At 48.4% G+C, this 20,812-nt stretch overlaps 1 protein-coding gene across 6 annotated transcripts in view; it reads left to right on the forward strand.

The window, feature by feature from the left end:
- Nucleotides 1-18,208, forward strand: part of PPP1R16B (protein phosphatase 1 regulatory subunit 16B) — a 101,273-nt gene extending 83,065 nt beyond the window's left edge. For all 6 annotated transcript variants that reach the window (XM_079126215.1, XM_079126218.1, XM_079126219.1 and 3 more), the window contains 7 exons: nt 2,159-2,262; nt 4,136-4,260; nt 5,671-5,796; nt 6,524-6,599; nt 7,349-7,478; nt 7,568-7,736; nt 13,527-18,208. In XM_079126215.1, the coding sequence (XP_078982341.1) occupies nt 2,159-2,262; nt 4,136-4,260; nt 5,671-5,796; nt 6,524-6,599; nt 7,349-7,478; nt 7,568-7,736; nt 13,527-14,036 (1,240 nt within the window). In that variant the 3' untranslated portion in view covers nt 14,037-18,208. The remainder of the gene's footprint in view (nt 1-2,158; nt 2,263-4,135; nt 4,261-5,670; nt 5,797-6,523; nt 6,600-7,348; nt 7,479-7,567; nt 7,737-13,526) is intronic.
- Nucleotides 18,209-20,812: the final 2,604 nt, after the last annotated feature.

Consider the following 20,812-nt stretch of genomic DNA (forward strand, 5'->3'; position numbering starts at 1 on the left):
AATTCAGATGCCTTTTATTTTCCTGCATAATGGCTCTGGCTAGAACCTTCTAGGTTGAGTAGAAGTGGCAAAAGTGGGCATCTTTGCCTTGTTCTTTGTCTTAAAGGAAAAACTTTCAGTCTTTCACTATTGAGTGTGATGATTGCTGTGGGGTTATTTTGTGTATGGCTTTTATTATGTTGAAGTAGTTTTCTTCTGTTTCTAGTTGGTTATTTTTTGTCATGAAATGGTATTATATTTTGTCAAATGCTTTTTCTGTACCAATTGAGATGATCATATGGCTTTCTCATTCTGTTAATACGGTGTATTACATTGGTTTATTTTTGCATGCTGAATCATCCTTATGCTACTGTTCATGGTGGGATCCTTTAATATGCATCCTTTTACTATTTTACAAATTTGGTTTGGTAGTATTTTGTTGAGGCTTTTGCATCATCACTTATTAGGGATATTAGTCTGTAATTTTCTTATAATGCTTTTGCCTGGCTTTAGGATCAGGATATCATCCTCTTTTTATTATCTCCTTTTCTCTTTCTCCATGCGTCTACCTTTATCTCCTTTACTCTCTTAATGCATTGTTGCTATTTTGTTTTTCTTGCTATTTGTTAAAAAATGTATGCATATGTCGCACACACACACACTTGGTCTTACCCTCAAAGTCTGTCTATGCTTTTCTTTAAGGCAGAACTTGCTTGGTGTTTTTTGTATAAGAGGGGCCATCCAGCAGGGTCTTTCTCAGGAATAAGACCATTTCTTTCTGCCATGAAGGTCTTTTCCCATCTTGAAATTCTTCCCAGACTTCTCAGATTCTATAAACATACAGACAAAGCAACTTCGATTTCAAATATATTCATTTGAATCTAGTTAATAATTGGTGGGCTTCTGAATGGGGCTAGACCCTGTGCTGGGCATTGGGCACATAGGGATGCAAAAATCCTGGGGAGTCAGGCAGAATATCATGGCAGAGACTGAGCAAGGCCAAGGGGAGTAAGTGTAAGCGGCCTCCCTTTGACCAAAGAAAGCCTCTGAGTGCAGGAAGTCAGAGGAGTGACTGAGAGCAGGTAACATGTTACACAGGTCTTGGCAAGCAGCAGGAGCCCAACAGGTGGCTCGCAGGGGTAGAGTGGGCCGTGACAGTACTGCTTCTTCAGCTCAGAGAAGTGGATTAGCTTGCTCAAGGGTGCACAAGAGCTCAGAGAGGTCACAGCAGAGGGCTGAGTGTGGCTACATCTGCCAGGAGCATCAGGTAGCCACATACTGGATCTGTATTGATACTCAGAAGACAGAGTGGTGCTGGTCTGATCCAGTGGGTCCCCAATGCTGGTCTGTTCCAGAATCACCTGAGGCATGGGTTCCCTGGCCTCATATGTTCCCTGGCCTCGCCTCCAGAGACCGTTTCAGGAGGGCTGGAGTGAAGCCCAGGGAACCGCCTTTTATTTCAATGGTCCTCGGGTAATTTTGCTGTAGGGCACCCCTGCACAGCCATGCTTGGATACTGCTGGCCCAAAAAGTGAATTCTGCCAGGGAGTCCCAAGGCTTTGTTCTGCCCCTGTTGCTGGCCAAGGTGGGGACTTGGGGGGAGGATGTGTCTGTATATCAATGGAGAGTGACATAGAACAAGAAGTGAAAAGAGATATCACAAGAGAGACTGGAGTTTGGGTCTTGACCCTCCCTCAGCCAAGCTATGTGACATTGGATGTGACAGAGCCATCTGAGTCTTTGTTCCCTTTGAGTGAGATGAGGCCATCAGTACCACCCCACGGTGACTATTGTGAGGATTAAATAAGGTGACATGTATGAAGGGCTTAGAGCAGGCTTAGCTCCAAGCAGGTGTCTGGTGATTGGTCCCATTGCTGTTTATATTTTTATTATTGTCACCAGAACTTTAATGTCTGTCCCTAGGTGCCCACCTGCTGCTTCAACATAGCAGGAAGCTGAGAGGGGTCTTCTGGGACTTTGGTCCATTCTACCTGGGGCCCTGGGATGCTAAAGCCACTGAGCTCAGAGGCTGTGTGGTGGGCAGCAACGAGCATCACTTTGCTGGGGTGTCCATGGTGGAGCCATGGATGCTGGGGTGGCTGAAAGGTCAGAGGGCAGAGGCATCCAGACTGACCCTTGCCACCCCCACCTGGCCCTCACCCCGACCCTTTCTCTGCAGTGGGGCTGACTTGCTTGCTGTCAACTCCGATGGGAACATGCCCTATGACCTCTGCGAGGATGAGCCCACCCTGGATGTCATTGAGACCTGCATGGCGTACCAGGGTAAGGGAGAGTGGCATGCTATAAAATGGGCACGGAACTGCAGGGAGCAGCGCTTAAATTAATGCAAGTGAACGTGTTAGTTAGCTGTGTGCCTGTCTCCGTATGCTCAGCCTGCAGTGAATGTGAAAGTCGCTCATTATTGTTATCTGTGATTAACCAGATAAGGACACGAAAGGACCCTGGAAAGCGTGCTATGCTGAAGGGAGATATTGTTCTCATCCCTGTCACCCACACATGCGGGCGGCCTCAGCTGGCCTTGTTTCCTCTTTGTCAGCTGTGACAATTCAGTAAACAGCCACCATAAAGATATATTCCCATTTGGGAAGATAATAAAAAGTTAAGAACATTTGCGGGTGCTGCTCTGTGCCAGGCACCAAGCTGGCTGCCAGGGGCCCAGATAAACAAGATGTGGGCTGTTCTCAGCTCACAAATGAGGTTTAGAGAGGAAACAAATGCAGCAAGGGGAGAGGCTGCCTGCCTGCGCCCCCCCCCCCCCCCCCCTCCCCGTGCATGCTTCTGAAGTGCCTCCTCAGAAACAGGCCTCCAATGCAGACCTCCGCTGCAGCCCAAGGTCCCGCCTGGCCCTTGCCTTGGGTTTCTCCCCAGATAGCTGCAGTCCCTACTGATTGGGTCTCTGTTCTCTGGCACCTGCGCATTGCCACTCACCTTCTGCAGAGGTTCTTAGTGATTTTTGTGCCAGTCTGGTGACTCTATGGACCCCTTCTCAAAATAGTGTGACTCAATATAGTTATAAAATCACAGAATTGTACAGGAAGTCAGATTATATTCAAACACAGCTACCAAAATATTTTAAATACCTGAGGTAGAAACTTCATTAATTCATTAAATGGTAATATAACAATAAGAAAACCCCTGCTTTCTGTTGGGGATCAACTCAGAGGCACTGACTGCTAATACTACAGTGGGTTTTACTTTCATTGCAGGAAATTCCAAATTTCACTTAATCAAAATGAGCATGTACTTTTTTTTTTCATCCTTTCAAGTTTATAGACCTCTTGAATTCTGTTCAAGGGTGCTTGATTGAATGATCATTTTGTAGAGCATATCGCCCTCTCCTTAAGTACTATTAGTAGCTGCCACTATCAGCTTACACTTTTTAGCCTGGAATTCAGGTTATAAAATGTCTTTCTGGGCCCTCCTGCTTCTGTTTATTCAACTCTTCAGGTAATGTATTCATTAATTCAGTCATTTCTGCAACAATGCTATATTGAATATTGTACCTGGTGCTACAAACACAACTGTGGACTAGACAAAGGAAACTAGCAGAGACTCTGGTCAGATAGGGTGACCAGCAGTGATGCAGGCTGGGACCTAAAGAACGAGACAGAGCTGAGTACAGTGGCTCCTGCCTGTAATTCCAGCAAACTGGGAGGCTGAGGTAGGAGGATCACAAGTTTGAGGCCAACTTCAGCAACTTAGTGAGACCTGTCTCAAAATAAAAAGGACTGGATATAGCTCAGTGGTAAAAAACACCCTGGGTTCAATCTCTAGCACCAGAGAAGGAGAAAGAGAGAGAGAGAGAGAGAGAGAGAGAATGAGAGAACACCAGGCAGTTAAGCAGATGGAGATGGGTAGGTGTAGGTGGATGGTTGGGACTTTTAGATAAGAGAACGGCATACATGAAAGTGACCAATATTAATACCGTACCTACGGAGTGCCAGGCAAAAATGGCTCTTGCTCTGTGGGTCAACTTGTGTTCATCAGGCCTGGGGGACAATGGTTTGTGGGCTAGTCTGTGTGCACCTAGACTGGAAGACCCTGGGAACAGGAACCATCCCTCCCCATCTGCCCTCTCTCCCCTTCAAGGCCCAGCCATGAGGATGCTGAATAAATCCTCTTTTGCACTCTGCAGGCATCACCCAAGAGAAAATCAATGAGATGCGGGCGGCCCCTGAGCAGCAGATGATTGCGGACATCCATTGTATGATTGCAGCGGGCCAGGACCTTGACTGGATCGATGCCCAGGGCGCCACACTGGTGAGGAGATGGGCCGGGCTGGTTGGGCTGGGGAAAGGCAACAGAACCAAGACCTCCTAGACTTGAAGTGGATCAGCTCCTGGTGGATCGAGACTGAGAGTCAGGTCCCTGGATGGCAGGCTTGGATCTTCTGTCCACACACTCTGTCTCCAAGATCTTTCTTCACTGCAGTCTCCTGGTGCTCATCTGGAGTAACCCCTTCCTCTAGTGATGTCCCCCTCCCAAGGACTGATGCCATCATTCACCCACTCACCTGTGCCATCTTGCTTTGCACTGTCCATTCCCCTGCCTTAGTGTCTCCTGTCCTATCCCACTGCCTTGCCTCGTTAGCAGTCCCTGATTCTGCAGCAACAGCCTCTCCTCTGGGTTCCCTGTCTTCAGAAATTAGACAGCCCCAATCATCCATTCATTGATTGGTCCATCCATCATTCCATTCACCCTTCATCTGTTAGTCACCACCGTTTCAAGGGCTTCTTTGATTACAATGGAACCTTCTTCCCTCTCTCATTTGCCTGGTTAACTCCACTTCCTGCAGCCAAGTGTCAGTGATTTAGGGAAACATCCCTGTCTTCTGCTCCTAGACCCTCAAGCACACTGAAACCCGGTATTATCGAGAGTCTACTTCTGTAGCCTCTAAACTGAAAACAGGGCCATGGACCTGGACTCCCACCCCAACAAAGGCTAAGCACTGTCCTAGGCTTAGGCTCTGTGCTGGTCTTGGGCACCCAAGGGGTGCCAGGGTCTCAAACTTAGCAGGCAGGGCTCCATAGTACCAAGCTCCTTTCATGGTCCCTCAGGGATAACTTGGTAGGCCCAGAAGGATAACTGGGCTTGTCCCACTTGGGTTCAGAGCTCTGATCCCTACTTCACACCCAATTCTATCAGCTGGGTCCCTGCTTGGATGTCTGCTTAAGAATAGGTTCAGGTAGTGAGATTGAATGCTACTGGCCTCAGGGTGGCCCTCCGAGCTAGACCAGGCACCTATTAGGTCTCAGGTCTTTCCAGGAAGCTTGAGATAATAGTATCTTCTTCACAGGAATGTTGAGAGGTTAAGTGAGATTCTGTATGCAAGTGCTCAGCACCAAATTTATAAACTCAGCAGATCTTAGCAATGATCAGTATTGTTATTAATAGTATCACTATCCCACTTGTGCCTTATATTCCCAGCCAAATACTGAGCTGCAGGGCTCAGCACACAGTAGGGAATCACGGAGGAGAACTCACTTCTCTGCTTTCTCCTCTAGATCCGTATTTCAGATTTAATAATCCTCTGCTGATTTTCCCACCTCATTCTATTCCATTCTGCTAGCCTCAAGGATGTTCTGGGATGTCAGTGGGGGTGAGGGATATCCTGCCTCCAAATGTGGGGCCAGCCCCCTAGGGAATGCTCACTTATTTCCTCTCTTCCAGCTGCACATAGCTGGAGCCCATGGATACCTGCGGGCCGCTGAGCTCCTCCTGGACCATGGAGTGCGTGTGGATGTGAAGGACTGGGATGGCTGGGAGCCCCTGCACGCAGCAGCCTTCTGGGGACAGGTAGTTCACACCCACAGGGATGTGGGGGAGGCCAGCACAAGGTCAACCTGCCATCAACAAGTCCTTGGGCTGGCAGTTGGTTCGAAGAACCCACTTAAGGTGTTGACTACATCAAGTACATAGGATATGAAAAGACTCAGGGAGTTTGCAAAAACATTTGGTTCATTGTATCTTAATGAGGTGATAATCAGATTTTCCCAATTAGAAAATTCCCATCATTTCTGCTTTGCATATTTTCTCCATTTGTTTCCCAGATAGTATTGCAGCTGACACAGTGCCTCCTTAGACATCTGGCAGCTCTTGAGTCACAGCCAGCTCCAACTTCTTCTCCCTGTTGGTGTGACCAAGGCATGTGGAGGGGCTTCTAAGCCCATCGTATCTTCCAGGGTTCCCCCGTGGCTCCAGGTTGCAGGATCTTCCCTGAGAATCAACTTTGACCCACCATCTTTTGGGTTACATTCTAAGAGGTCTTGGGGCCAGGTGTGGTGGTGCATACCTGTACTTCCAGCTATTCAGGAGGCTAAGGCAAGAGGATCATGAGTTCAAAGCCAGCCTTGGAAACATAGCATGACCCTGTCTCAAACAAACTAAAAAAAAACCCACAAAGCCCTGGTTCAATTTCCAGCATCACCAAGTAAAATAATATAACCAAGACCCTGGGCACTCTCTGCCTTCTAGGCTTTGTGATCCCTGGTCAAGGGAACAAGGGCTTCTTCCTCTGTTTTAGATGCAGATGGCAGAGCTACTGGTGTCCCATGGGGCTAGTCTCAGTGCCAGGACATCCATGGATGAGATGCCTATAGGTAAGTCCTGCACAGTGTCTGGCATGCACAGAGGCACTGTGTATTGATGGGGGAAAGGATAAATGGATGAATTCATGGCTGAATGATGCGGGATTGGTATGTATGTAGGTAGATGAATGACAACTGCATTAATGAATGGTAGATTAATGGACAGATGAATGGATGGATGGATGGATGAATGGATGGACGGATGGACAGATGGATGGACGGATGGATGGAGTAGACAGGTAGATGTGCTGATATGTTGGTGGGTGGATGTGTGGATGTATGGATGAGTGGATGGATGGATGGATGGATGGATAAATGGATGGGCAGAGGATGAACCCATGGAGAGATGACTAGGTCAACCAATGGATGGATAGAAGGATTAGGTAGACCAGGATTGTGCATATTTCTCAGTTTCTTTGCATAACTTTTTGCTTGAGCCACAAGGATGGGGTTACTGCTTGTTTCTCTCAAGAGACTCTCCCAGAAACTATCAAAGAGGGGTATGAGTCCCTTTGTCCCTGTTGGGAGCCTTGGGAGTTTGTGTGCGGAACTGGGGTTTCCTATTCTTACCCTCTTCTAAGATGTGGTTCTAGCCCAGGCAACAAGACTGGCCTGACTTTCTCCCTCCCTGCATGCCCCAAAAGGTGTTGGGAGCTCTCAGTGGGTTGGGGTGGTGGCTGCCCTGGTCGGGGGTACCCTCCTGGGCCACATCCTGGGCCCTGCCCACCCCTCCCCCACTACTGATCTCTCTGCCCCTCCAGACCTGTGTGAAGAGGAGGAGTTCAAGGTCCTGCTGCTAGAGCTCAAGCACAAGCATGATGTGATCATGAAGTCACAGCTGAGGCACAAGTCGTCCCTGAGCCGGAGGACATCCAGCGCAGGCAGCCGTGGGTGAGTCGGAGCAGGGCAGCCAGGGTCCCCTGCGTGCTCTTACCTGTGGTGCTTGGGCGCAGCCTCCAGCACCCGCTCTGTCCCCTCAGGAAGGTAGTACGTCGAGCCAGCCTGTCGGACAGGACCAACCTGTACAGAAAGGAGTACGAGGGGGAGGCCATACTGTGGCAGCAGCGGAGCGCAGCCGAGGATCAGCGCACCGCCACCTACAACGGGGACATCAGGGAGACCAGGACAGACCAGGAGAATAAGGACCCAGTGAGTGACCCCCACCCTGCCCATTGTCAGCCGGTGCCTTGGGAGGACAGAGCCAGTTCTAGTCTTTCTCTTTATCTGAGAACCTTCAGAGGGAGGTAGCTGGCCCACAAGCAGCTGGGTCCCCTCCGGTGGGTGGTGGCTCCTGTAGTTAATGTGGTGACCCTTGGTATGTTAGTCAGAGCTGGGAGCTTTGGCATGCAGGAGGGAGACAGTGACTACCTACCATGTGCCTCCTTGTCCTCCAGCAGATCTGGTTTGGGACTCTCCAGAAGACAGGTTCCATAGGTCAGTCGTCCCAGGAGCTAAGGGCACTAAAATTTTGTGGGGAAAATACAACCAGATGTTGAGAATGGTGTTTATCAGAATACTTCTGGTTGGAAGAATTTCTGGAAAGATGAGTAGGGCTGGCAGGACCTCTAAGAAGCAGCCAGGGGGCCTGGGCTTTGAAGTGCTTCGTTTCCTGTGTCTGTTGTAACAAATTACGATGGCTTAGGTGTTCCTTGACTTTTGTTAGTGTGACTTCAATCTCCGCCTCTGTCCTCACAAGCCTTCTTCCTTATGTGTGTGTCTGAGTTTTTTTCTTCTTCTTCTAAGGACACCATTGGATTAGGGCTCACCCCAATCCAGTATGACCTTGTCTTAATTTAGCTAATTACATCTCAGAAGACACTATTCCAAATAATCACATCCAGAGGTTGTGGGTGGACATGATCAACCCAGGACCAACACCGTCAGTGAGGTCCATGCATGGCAGCTGTCTTACTGGTTGGAGAGGACAAGTTTAGGGCCAGGGCGGAATTGCTGAGCAAGGAGAAGGGAGAAGCTAGCTGTACCAGCAGTGATCTTCCTTTCTGTCAGTGAGCAGAGCAAAACATTCCTGGAGGATATTGCAAAATGATAAGCTGCCTGGCATGCCCATGGATCTCTGTGGGACCCGTTTTCTAGTGTGAATAGAGAGGTCACTCCCAGGCTGTCTCATAGGCATGAGTGAAGGCACCTGCCAAGGGATTGCTGGGCACAGAAAGGGTACATGTGCAAGCTCTGCTCTGCCTGGTCCCAAGCTCAAGAGAAGGGAAGGAAAGAGAGATCAAAAAAGTCACATTCACATGCTTCCCAGCTATGCTTAATATTTTCTTTGTGGTTGAGTGTATCTTATGTGTGGTATAGTATTCAAATCTTAAGTGAGTTTTCCAATGATTTTCTTTTTTAGTTATCAGTGGACCTTTATTTTATTTACTTATTTATATGTGATGCTGAGAATCAAACCCAGTACCCCACACATGCCAGGCAAGAGCTCTACCACTGAGCTACAACCTCAGCCCTTTCCGATGTTTTTTTTTTCTTTTTAAACGTGTATGCTTAGATGAATCTCTAGAACAATATCACCCTAGAAGGGTCCCATGGTCCCTCTCCTCATCAATCTCTCCCCCTACACCCCTATTTAACTTTGAGTGCTATAGACTGGTTTTGCTTATGCATATGAATGAGTGGGTCTTTTGTGTCTGGCTTCTTTTATGTCTGAGATTTCATCCACGTTGTAGCATATAGTACTAGATCCTTCTTCCTCTTTACTCTGGAATACAGTCAGCCTTCCATATTTGTGGGTTCTGCATCTGCGGATGCAACCAACTCGGATCGAAAATATTTTTAGAAAGATTGTGCCCATGTGAACAGGTACAGATGTTTTTCATGTCATTATTCTCTAAACAATGTAGTATGACAGCTATTTATTTAGCATATGTATTGCATTAGGTGTTATAAGTAATCTAGAGAAGATGTAAAGTATACAAGAGGATGTATGTAGGTTATAGGCAAATGCTACATCATTTTATATGAGGAACATGAGCATCTGAAGACTCTGGAATCCACAGGGGTTTCTGGAGTCTCTGGATACTGAGAGACAACTGTATTACAGTTTACCTAACCATTCTCCTGTTGGTGGATATCTTTGGGCTATTATTCCATAAAGCTGTTGTAGACAATCCTGTGAGTGTTTTTGGTATATATGAGCACTATTTTCTACTGGGCATTAACCCAGGAATCCAGTATGGGGTAGGCATGTTTAGTTTAGTACACACTACCCAGCCATTTTCCAAAGTGGTTGTACCTATCTGCTCTCTCATGAGCCATATGAGAGTGTTTCTTAGTCTTTTTTTTTTTTTTTTTTGACACAATACCTTTATTTTATTTATATTTATTTTTATGTGGTGCTGAGGATCGAACCCAGTGCTTCACACATGCTAGGCAAGTGCTCTGCCACTGAGCCACAACCCCAGCCCCTGATTCTTGGCATGCTTAGTATCACCAGTGCTTTTAACTTGAGCCGCTTCTCATGGGGTTGCTGTGGCAGCTTATGTTTTAAATTTGTTTTTCCTCTGCTTATTGGCCCTTTGTTTATCCTCTTTTGTGAAGCATCTCTCCCACCCTCCCACCTCCTGCTTTTCTCGCTGTGGTATCTTTCTCTTATTGATCTGTAGGAGACTGAGATTCTTAAAAATCTTTGTAGAACCAGCTCCCCGCCCCCATCCTGGCTTTATCCCTGTGTTGGTTCCCATTCCACAGGTGCAAGGACTCCCCCACAAGTGCTCATTGATGGAGTCTTATAAATCATTAAGCCTGTGGGGAATAGGGCCAGGTGTATAGGAACCAGGAACCACACTTAGGACTGATTCTGTTGTTACTCTCTAGGACTTCCTCATTAAGACTAAAGCCTGTTTGGTTTTAGATAAGGCAAACAGATGGGCTCATTTGCCTCTGGGACTGGGTTTTTCAGGTTGGGGAGAAGAGGGGGTGCAGAGAAAGTCTGGCTAGAGCAGGACCATAGTCACCTAGCAACCTACCTCCTGGCAACTCTCAGCATCCAGGGCTGCATTCAAACTGAAGCCTCCATCCCGGAGGAAAGGAGACGACAGGGCACAGCTACAGAGGTCAGAGCTCATTCCTTTTCCATCCCTGTCCCTTTCAAGGCTTTAGGTGTTAGCATGTGATAGTCTCTAAAGCAGGAATTCTCAAAGTGTGGTCCCTGGACCAGCAGCATCAGCATCATCTGGGAACTTGTGAGAACCGCAGATGTCCAAGCCACACCCCAGCCATACTGAATCAGCAGCCTTGGCCTGGGGTCTAGCTGTGCTTAACCAGCCTTCAGGTGTAGATTCTAAGGACATGAGGATTTGGGAGTCACTTATCTGAGGGAGTCTTTACTCAGCCTGCCCCCAACATTAGATTCTTGCCATGGCTCTGACCTGTGAGCCCCCCGGGGCTGGCTTTGCTTCACTCTTTGGCAGAGCTAACTCCCTGGTCCTGGGCACAACTGTGATAGGCTTTTCAATCCGTGGTTTAACTGTGCAATAAAAATCACCTGGGGAGATATTTTTCTTTCTTTCTTAAAAACAAACAAACAAACAACTAATGTCCAAGGCATGGTCCAGACTTATGAAACCCGAATCTCTGGGGTGGGGACTCAGGCATTTTATGTACAAGTTTCTTTTCAAAATTAATACCTTTTTTTTTTTTTTTGAGAAAATTTGAGCTTGCAGGAAAATTAGTGGAGAGTATAGACAGTCCTTATATACTCCTTCTTCATGATCCTGAGATTCCCCTTTTATTAACATCTTGCACTAATGTAGTACATATGTATTGCTAATGAGTCAATGTTGGTACGCTAATCCAGTTCACAGGAGGTTCAATCCGGGTTATTGCTGTGGGTTTTGACAAATGCAGTGTCAACACGCATCCACCATATATCATGCAGAGCACTTTCAGTGTCCCCCAAATCCCTGATGCTACACCTGTTCATCTTCCTCAAACCCTGGCAACCTCTGATCTTTTACTGTCTATACAGTTTTGCCTTTTCCAGAATGTCCCGTGGTTAGAATCATATAATATGTAGCCTTTTCAAATTGGCATTATTATATACCAATGGTATCCATGGGGACTTGGTTCCAGGGCACCTTCACTGATACTCAAATCAGTGGATGTTCAAGTCCTTTATATAAAATGCATGTAACCCATGCAGTCTTCCTATTACTTATAGAATAAGATTTGTAATACCTAATATGGTGTAAATGCTATGTAAATTGTTGTTATGCTGTGTTTGTCTAGGGAATAATCATAAGAAAAAAGTCTGTACGTGTTCAATACAGACCGAATTTGTTTTGTGTGGATATTTTTGACCCAAGGTTGACAGAATCTGCAGATGCAGAACCTGCAGATACGAAGGGCTGACTGTAAATGTATTTTTGATTCTCCAGATGATTCCAATGTATATCCAAAACACAGTGTCTTAGATCCTTGCTATTCAAAGCATCAGCAGTAAGGCGTTAGAAATGCTGAGTTTCAGGCCCCAAACCAGACCTATTGAATCAAAGTATGTATTTTAACAAGATTCTCAGGTGACTCATTTGCACGTGAAGGTTTGAGAAACACTGGCTTGAACCATCGAAATCTGTGTGTGTGTGTGTGTCCCCTTGTCCCCCTGTGATATGGTATGGTCTGCCTGCTTGGTTCAGAAGGAGCCATGAGAGAGAGAGAGAGAGAGAGAGAGAGAGAGAGAGAGAATAAACACACTACAGAAAGTGTCTCTCCCAATGTTACATTTTAACCTTATTTTATGTTTCCTGGAGATCTTTCCATGCCAACATGTGGAGACTTCTCCATTCTTTTTACCAGCTGCAGAACATTGCAATATAAGGACTGGTCACATTTTCTTGTTTGCCGAGAGATGACGTGCCGGTCTTTATGTGCCCCGTGAGGGAGCTTGTCTGTGGAAACAAGTCCTAGGTACAGTCTTGCTGGTGTGCAGCAAGATCCTTTTTATAAAAAAAATAATAATAATAATATTTTTTGAGCATGTGTGAGATCCTGGGTTCGATTCTCAGTACTTCAAAACAAAAACAAAAAGACAAAACAAAACAGAAAAAGGATACTTAAGTCTTTTAAAATTGACTTTTAAAAGCTGTTGATATATGTGCAAAATGAGCCCCTTTTTGTCATGTATGTTTCCAGCTTTTTCCTGTGTCTCTTCACTCTGTGGGGTGTGCTTTCCCTCCTTGCCACTGTCACATGTATGTCCCTGTTGGTGTCTAGTTTCTGGGCAGGGGCTGCTTTTTGAGCTCTTTTCATGCAAGGACCATACAGGATTTCTGGATGAGAATCTCTGTCATGTGAAGTGGAGCTTTGCAGAGAATAGAGAGGAAAGATTACAAGTGATCGACAAATCCAGCTGAAATTAACTTACACAAAAAATGGAATTTATTGGCTCACGTAACTGAGAAAGTCTGAGTTTAGCTGGATCTAAGGGCTCAAAGCACAACATGAAGATGCAGTCTCTCTTTCTCTCTCTCTCTCTTCCCTAATGGTGGCTTCCCTCACAAGCAGAGAAAGCACCTTTGACATGGTGTCTCCACAGCCTCCAATTCACATCATTCTTGCCTTCTGCAGTTCCTACAGAAACTTCTTCTTCCCAGTTGTTCAAGCAAAAGTCCTGGGGTAGAGTTTCACGGAATCACTTTCAGTCAAGGGCTCATTCCTGGACCAGTCAGTCCCTGGAGTAAAACATGTGCACTAGCCAGGCCTGGGGTCACGCTCCAGCTCTTGGAGAAAAGTTGGGGTTGGTCAGCTCTACCAGGACATATAGACGGGTGATGTCCTAGAGGAACACAGAGGCCCTGTTATCCAGGTAGAGAACAGATGGAGGATGCGTCAGAACATCCATGCTCTCAGCAAAGATGCAGGTGGGTTGTGGGTGTAGCCCCTCTAGCCAGCTGGTAATGCTGTTCTTCTCACCCTCAGAACCCCAGGCTGGAGAAGCCTGTGCTGCTCTCAGAATTTTCTACCAAGATCTCCCGGGGTGAATTGGATGGGCCTGTGGAGAATGGCCTCCGGGCCCCGGTCAGTGCCTACCAGTATGCACTGTCCAACGGGGATGTCTGGAAGATGCACGAGGTGCCTGACTACAGCATGGCCTACAGCAGCCCCAGCGTGGCCGACACTGCCCCACCCTGGAGCGGCTACAAGGAGCAGAGCCCCCAGACGCTTCTGGAGCTGAAGCGCCAGCGGGCTGCCGCCAAGCTGCTCAGCCACCCCTTCCTGAGCACCCATCTGGGCAGCAGCATGGCCAGGACCGGGGAGAGCAGCAATGAAGGCAAGGCCCCCTTGATCGGAGGCAGAACTTCACCCTACAGCAGCAACGGGACCTCGGTGTATTACACGGTCACCAGTGGAGATCCCCCGCTCTTGAAGTTCAAGGCCCCCATGGAGGAGATGGAGGAGAAGGTCCACGGCTGCTGTCGCATCTCCTAGTCCCAGTGTGCCGGAGGAGAGCAATGCCGCAGGGCCAGGCCCCTGGGACCCGGGCCAGCCCCACTGCCCTGACTGCGGAGGCCTCAGAGGGCAGCCTGGGAGAGGTGGGCTCAGCTTTCCAGAGGAATGCTGACCCCAGCCCTCAGCCAGCTGCCCTCCGCATCCCCGCTCCCCTCACTTCTGCTTCCTGCTGCATCGTCTGCCATCTGAAACGCAGTGGCCCTGACTCACTCTGCCGTCAGATTTGGGGAGGGCGGGCTTGGGATCTTAGTTCTGTTCTTGATAAAGGCTTCTGGGGACCAGTACTCCTCTGTCTCTTCACACACACACACACACACACACACACACACACACACACACACCACACTCGTGAACTGTCAATTCACATGTTCAGGAATGACCTGGGCTCACGGAGAACAGGAGGGGCTGAGAATTTGTGGGCCATTCCCAAAAGGATTGAAGTGAAGACAGTCTTGGCACAACTGCCGTGGTGGCTTAAATGGGAGGAACCTGCTAAGCTGAGGCCCACAGTCCTGCCCAGGGTCATACCAGGGTCCTGGGTCACCATCCACACCTGGCAGGGACAGGAAGTCCTCTCTGTGTCCAGAGGAGGCAGGAACCTCCATGGGTTAGACGTGGAGGGCACAGACCTACTCCTGCAGCCTCACTGAGAGCTGCCCTCCTGTCCATCTCAGGACACAGGAGCTGCGTGACCACCCAGGGGCTAAGTGGAAAACCAGGCCATTCTACTCCAGTTTTGCTCTTGGTAGACGGGGTGCGATGGGGAGGGATGCAGCAAAGTCAGTGTTTCCAACTACATTGGATGAAAACATTCTTTTAGGCTGTAACACTCCAGGTTTCTCCCATGATGGTGTCAATATCAGGTTTATCCATTGGTGTTGGAAAGATGAGGTGAAGCGAGGAGTTTTGTTGGGAGGCCTTTTCCGGGGAGAGAAGTGAGTTAATTTCTGAGAACATTTCCGGTTGGCCATGACAGAACCTAGCATCCTAGCCCGTCTTTGTAAGGGATTTGGGTCATTCTGGTCCAGCGCATCTCTGCCAGCCCTCCTTAGACTGAGCCATCAGAGTGAGCTGTTGGGCCCCCTGCGCCCCACTCCTTCTGCCTTACACATCAGTCGGGTATGCAGAGTGAATGCTCAGGACCCCAGGCCCAGCTTGTCTTTTCTGGAATGTTCAGTGAGAGGAGTTTGCCAGTTGGCTCTTGTGAGTTCCTGCCTGACCCCAGGACTCCCAGCCTACTCCTACTGGGTTGGCGGTACCTCAAGGCTACAAATCCAAGGTGCCTGTGGCCAACATCCTGTACTGCTCTCAGGAGAGCAGAGGTAGGGCTGGAGGTGGGCTTCTCCCTGGCCCTACCTGTCATAGCCCCAGTCTTCCTGCTGCCGGGGAGGAGGGCTCCTGCCATCTCACCCTCACATTCTCTCATGACCCCCTTTGAAAGTGTTGCCCATGAGTCCGGCTCCACCCACAGGCTTTGCCAAATCCTATTGGTATAACTGACAAGCTGCAGGTTTGTTTCCTGCCCTGTGCGCCTTTATTCATCCTAAAACTACCTCCTTAGAGCTCTGAAGGAGCCCTCTTGGTCCAGATTCTGATGTGGGGAACAGATCAGGGTTCCCTTTAACCTCCTTCTTTCTGAGCCTGTGAGAATTCTCCCTGGGTCAGGGGACTGGGGCTGGAGGAGCCCCCCTTGTGCCACAGCCTAGTAATGGGGTCCCCTCTTTGTCATTTTCAGTCCTGTCTGTGGCTCCCATGGCTTCTCTTTCCCAGAGAGGAAGCAGGACCACAAGGGCTCTGGTTGATGCTTTACCAGGAGCAGAGCAGCTGGGCCAGAGAGTAGCCCTGGTGGCTGCTGGAAGCAGATGGGGGTCTCCCAGTACCAGGTCTCCCCGTCCCAACTCCTGAACAGATGTAGTCTAGGGCAGAGATGCAGCACTGGAGACCGAAGATAGGTGTACGTGACACCTCTCACATCTCTGGGGTCTGGGAGTAGGGTCTCCATCAACTCAGCATATGGCAAAAGCAGGGGAATATCCCAAAACTACGCTTTGGGCTCTACTAACACTGAAATGCCTCTGTGGCTGACGTGGCCTACAAGGTAGATGGGGCCGAGGGTAGCCACCCTCCCCAGGAGACAGCTGTGCAGGTGTTCTGATTTTCCTGAGCAGGGGCCAGAGACTACTGTCCACATTGAACCCTCCTGCCCATTTCCTCCTTCCTTCTCTCCTTCTTCTGGGTCATTCCTCTTTACCCAGAAGGCTGGGAATCCCAGCTGATTCCCCCATAGGAGCTGTCCTCAGAGAGAAGTGATTCCTGGGCTTTAGCTCTTGTTTTCCATCAGGGATAAATGTTCCCTGTTAGGACTTCAAGTCCCTGGAGAGCTCTCCCTGTGGGTCTCCTGAATGTTGAGGGATGAGTTGGAGAACAGCTTCCAGGGTCATCAGTTCATTCATTCACGAAACTTCCTGAGTAGCTGAAACATACCAGGCACTATGTCAGGTTCTGCAGAAGAAGGAGGAACAAAGATGGAGTAAGGAGAGCCCTTCCTGGTTTTCATCCCTTGAGGACCACAGGCATCAGTAGCCCTACCTGGTTCACCTGAGCAGAGGGACTGCATCCCAATCCACTGTCCCCAGGCTGTTCAGCTTCTGGAATCCTTAAGAGTGTGAATCTTTTTAACTGGGAAATACCTTCATGTCCACCCCTGGATAACATTTGCCACTGAGTGAAGATGCTGAATCTAGGGTCCCAGGCAGACACATCCCAAGTCCGTCAGGAACCTTCAGAGTTAGCTGCCTTCGGGCCAGCATCCCTGGGGGGAGGGGGAGGGATTGTATAATAGCAGTCTGAGGTCATTGTCTAGAAGAATAAGGAGTCTGCAGTTTTGCTGTCAAATGCATCTCTGGTCCTTAAAGTCATTGTGTCTTGCTTATCTATCAGCCCCCTACTCCACCAGTGGACACTGGGAGGGAAGCAGCCACTACTTTAACATCAAGTTTTTCCCATGACTCAGCTTCTCTCCCTGGTGGGTGTGGATCAAGGAGCTGGGAGAAACTTGGTAACGTCCACCCGATGCCCAGCTCCTGCTGAGACCCAGGTCTGGTGGCAATTCCTGGCAGATTGATGGAGGCTATTTCCAAAGCAGGTGCTGCCTGGCTTGCTGTGAGCTCTGGCTCTTGCTCCCACCTTATGCACCAAATCATTGGAAATTGTTAGTGGGTTATCACCAAATTGTGAGTTTCCGGCCAGTAGCTCAGGGAACCTGAAAGAACCCTAGGCCCAGGTCTACTGAAGATTTCAGGATATAATTACATCAACTATACAGCTCTACACTGTTTGATCAGTTTTAGAAAGCTTAGAAAAGTAGACAAAGATGTGGCCCCTGTCTGGGCCTGCCACAAATTTGCTGACTTTGTAATAACATGCGACTCTTGGTTCTTGGTGTCAGACACTGTTTGATTCTGAGCTCTCTCTCCCACCTGCTCTCCCAGAGCAAGATGCTGGGGTAGTTTCCAGAAGGGCACTCCTTCCAAGATGCCCAGAAGGACTGTGTGTAACTCCTGCTATTTGTAGCCTGGGGTTAGCCTCCCCTCCCCAAGGGCACACAAGACCAAAGGGTCACATGGTCAGTGGACAACTCCGCAGGAGTGACTCCCTTTGCCAGAAGCTATGGTCCTCTCTAGTTGGTTAGAGGGCCTGCTTCCTGTGGGCATTGCAAGTGCCACCGTGCGGGGCCTGGCTCTGCACACCCAGGAAAAGTCTGCAGACCCCCAGCCCTCCGCAATAATTCACCAGACCAGAAGCCACTGATGTACAGAGAACACTTAAGAAAAATGTATTTTATGTGAAAAAAAAGTTAAAACTCTGTATACTGTATCAGCAGCTTTGTGTAAAAAATGGCAATCAAGAGAGTCTAATATATTTAAAACTTTTTTTTAAAAAAAATCCTCATGGATCTTTGATATTGTATTGAAGTAACTTCCTGGTAACTCCTCGCCATGTGGCAGTGGTGGGCCTCATGTCCAAGACTGGGTTCAACCACATCCCGAAGGGGGCGCATGCCCCTGGAGTTGCTTCCAGCTGCCAAGGCCTGTAACGGAATTCGCTGTTAAGAGTTTTTAATTAAGATTATTAAATTCCTTTTAATAACATCTGCTAGTGTGACTGTGATTATTGCTGTGGACTTACTTGGATTGGATTGACTTGAATTTGCAAAGTAGTGCAAGAATGGAGGGTAGGTGAGGCTGATGGTCCCAGGAGGTCCCTGAGTTCTGGGGACTCAGATGCACAGCTGTTATCTTTCTAGATTTGGGGATGATGAAAACTAATGAATTCAAGAAAACACGGTGTCTTAGTTTTTTTACTGCTGTGACTAAATGACTCGACTATCACAACTGTAGAAAAAGAAGAGTTTATTTGAGGGCTCACAAGTTTCAGAGGTTTTACTCCATAGAACGCCGGCTCCATTCCTTGGGGCTCAAGGTGAGGCAGAACATCGTGGCAGAAGAGTGTGCAGAGGGAAACAGCTCATATCCCCAGGACGCAGAGAGAGAGAGAGCGTGTCCATATCCCAAAGCCATGCTCCCAATTTCCCACTCCTCCAGCCACACCCTCCCACTTCAGTTACCACTCAGTTAATTCCATCAGGATTTAATCCAGTGATTAGATTAGGGCTATGACCCAATCATTTCTCCTCCAACCTTCTTGCATTCTCTCACACGTGAGCTTTTGAGGGACACCTCACATCCAAACTACAACAAACAGGTGTTTGGAAATGAACTTCATTCTGTTCATATGAGGCCCTATTGTAGCATATATTTATTCCCAACATTTTCAAAACCTTTGCCTGTGGACATATTTTACCAGTAACACAGGTTCCCCCTCCTCTGTTCCATTCTTGCCCTGTCCCTTCCCCCACCCATTCCAGTCCTTCTCATTTAGGTTACAGTGGGGAAGTACAGTACCATATAGTACTTCACCTTATTACAGCAACACAGCGGGTAAAGTCCTGGTTTTATTCTCTCCCCTCCCCCATCAGCAAGAGAGGCATAAGCAAGCTATGTGTTTGCATAGCCCTATGCCTTGACCCTTGTCCTTGTCACATATAGAATTTGTTGGTGTCTTGAAAGAGAAAGGAAAGGGTGCTCTCTTGTGGCCTTCTGCATGCTGGGTCCCAGAGCAGGGACACAAGGCCCTAGAGTTGGGCTTGAATAACTTCATAAACAGACTGGGGATGGGGAGAGGATGGGAAGAAAGGGAGGGAGGGGTGTCTTAGCAGTAGAGTGCATCAACTATTTTAAAAGGTGGTATCCACTCACAAGGATGAAGTGCTTTACAGTTGCACATATGCTCTCTGCGCATTTTCACAAAGAAGACCCACTCTGCAAATCAAACTGTTGGATTTAGCACTGTGGGGCTCATAATGACCTGACCAGAGGTTTTGGTAGAGCCATGGGTCATTAGCTTGATTAGAGAGTTCAAGAGAGAACTGGAGGGGAACTGGAGAGTCAGTGTAGACCACTTATTTGAGGTTGTAGACTGTGAAAGTGAGCAGAGAAATGGGGGGGGGGGTAGCGCTAGAGGAATGTAGGGGCAAGAGAGGTTTTTTTCAAGATAAGCTATACTTCAGCATGCTGCATGCTGTTAGGAATGAATTAATAAAGAAGGGAAAGTAGCTAGATGTGGTGGCTCATGTCTGTAATCCCAGTGGTTTGGGAGTCTGAGGCAGGAGGATTGCAAGTTCAAAGCCAGCCTCAGCAACGCAATGAGACCCTTTCTCTAAATAAAATACAAAAAAGGGTTGGGGACATGGCTCAATGGTTGAGTGCCCCTGGGTTTAATCCCCTGCACAGGAAAAAAAGCAGGGGGGAGGGGGAGTGATGATCCAGGAAAGAGAGAATTGCTGGAGAGATAGGGGTTAGTAGTAGAGGGGCTGGAAGTTAGTGTCCTGGCAGAAAGGTGGTGTTGGATAGGCAGAGGCACAGATCACCCATGGAAACAGAAGGCCTGTGTGGGCAGAGTTGCCCTCAGGGAAGTGGTGTGGTGGGGACGGTGGGTTCATGTGGAGTCCTCTTCCGACTACTTCTATTTTCTCAGTGAAATGGGAAACACGTTCACTGAGAATAAGGAGAGAGGAAAAGGTAGAGTGAATGTGCAATGTAAGCTGGCAGGCAATCTTAAGAACACACTTAAGATCATGCATTTGGAGCACAACAGTCAATGGCAAGGTTGCATTATCTTTCGCCAGCCCTATATGGCTGCTTGGGTGTAGGTGAAAAGTAGGTGGAAAATGGGGTTTAAACAGGATTAGAGTTTTGCTGAGCAAAAACTACAAAGTGAGAGAAAAGAAAGAGAAGTGTGTAATTGAAGGAGTGGCTTTCATGATAGTCCAGTATTTTTTGAACGAATGAATGGATGATTAGATGCAGGGGATAAAGATGGCAATAGCTGACCGCACCCAAGCTCCGAGAGCCCAGGAACAGTGCGAGTGCGGTCACAGTGACCAGAAGCAAGCATCAACCTGTCCTCCCTGGGTAGACTTGGCAGTCCCAGGTCTTATAGAGCTTATGGGGCGGTCGGCAGGGGGCGCTCTGGGAACGGTCAGGACTTTGGGGGTCTCGGAGATTCGCTGACTCGGCCACCGCCCCCAGCTGGCTGCACAGCCCCTCAGGCTCAGAGGTTCCCTCTAGCAGATCGCGTAGAGTTCGGTTTCCAGAAGGGCCGGAGCTGGAATCCCTAAAGCGCCACAGGCCAGA

This window comes from Sciurus vulgaris (genome assembly GCF_902686455.1).
Source record: "Sciurus vulgaris genome assembly, chromosome: 2".
NCBI classification, from domain to species: Eukaryota; Metazoa; Chordata; class Mammalia; order Rodentia; family Sciuridae; genus Sciurus; species Sciurus vulgaris.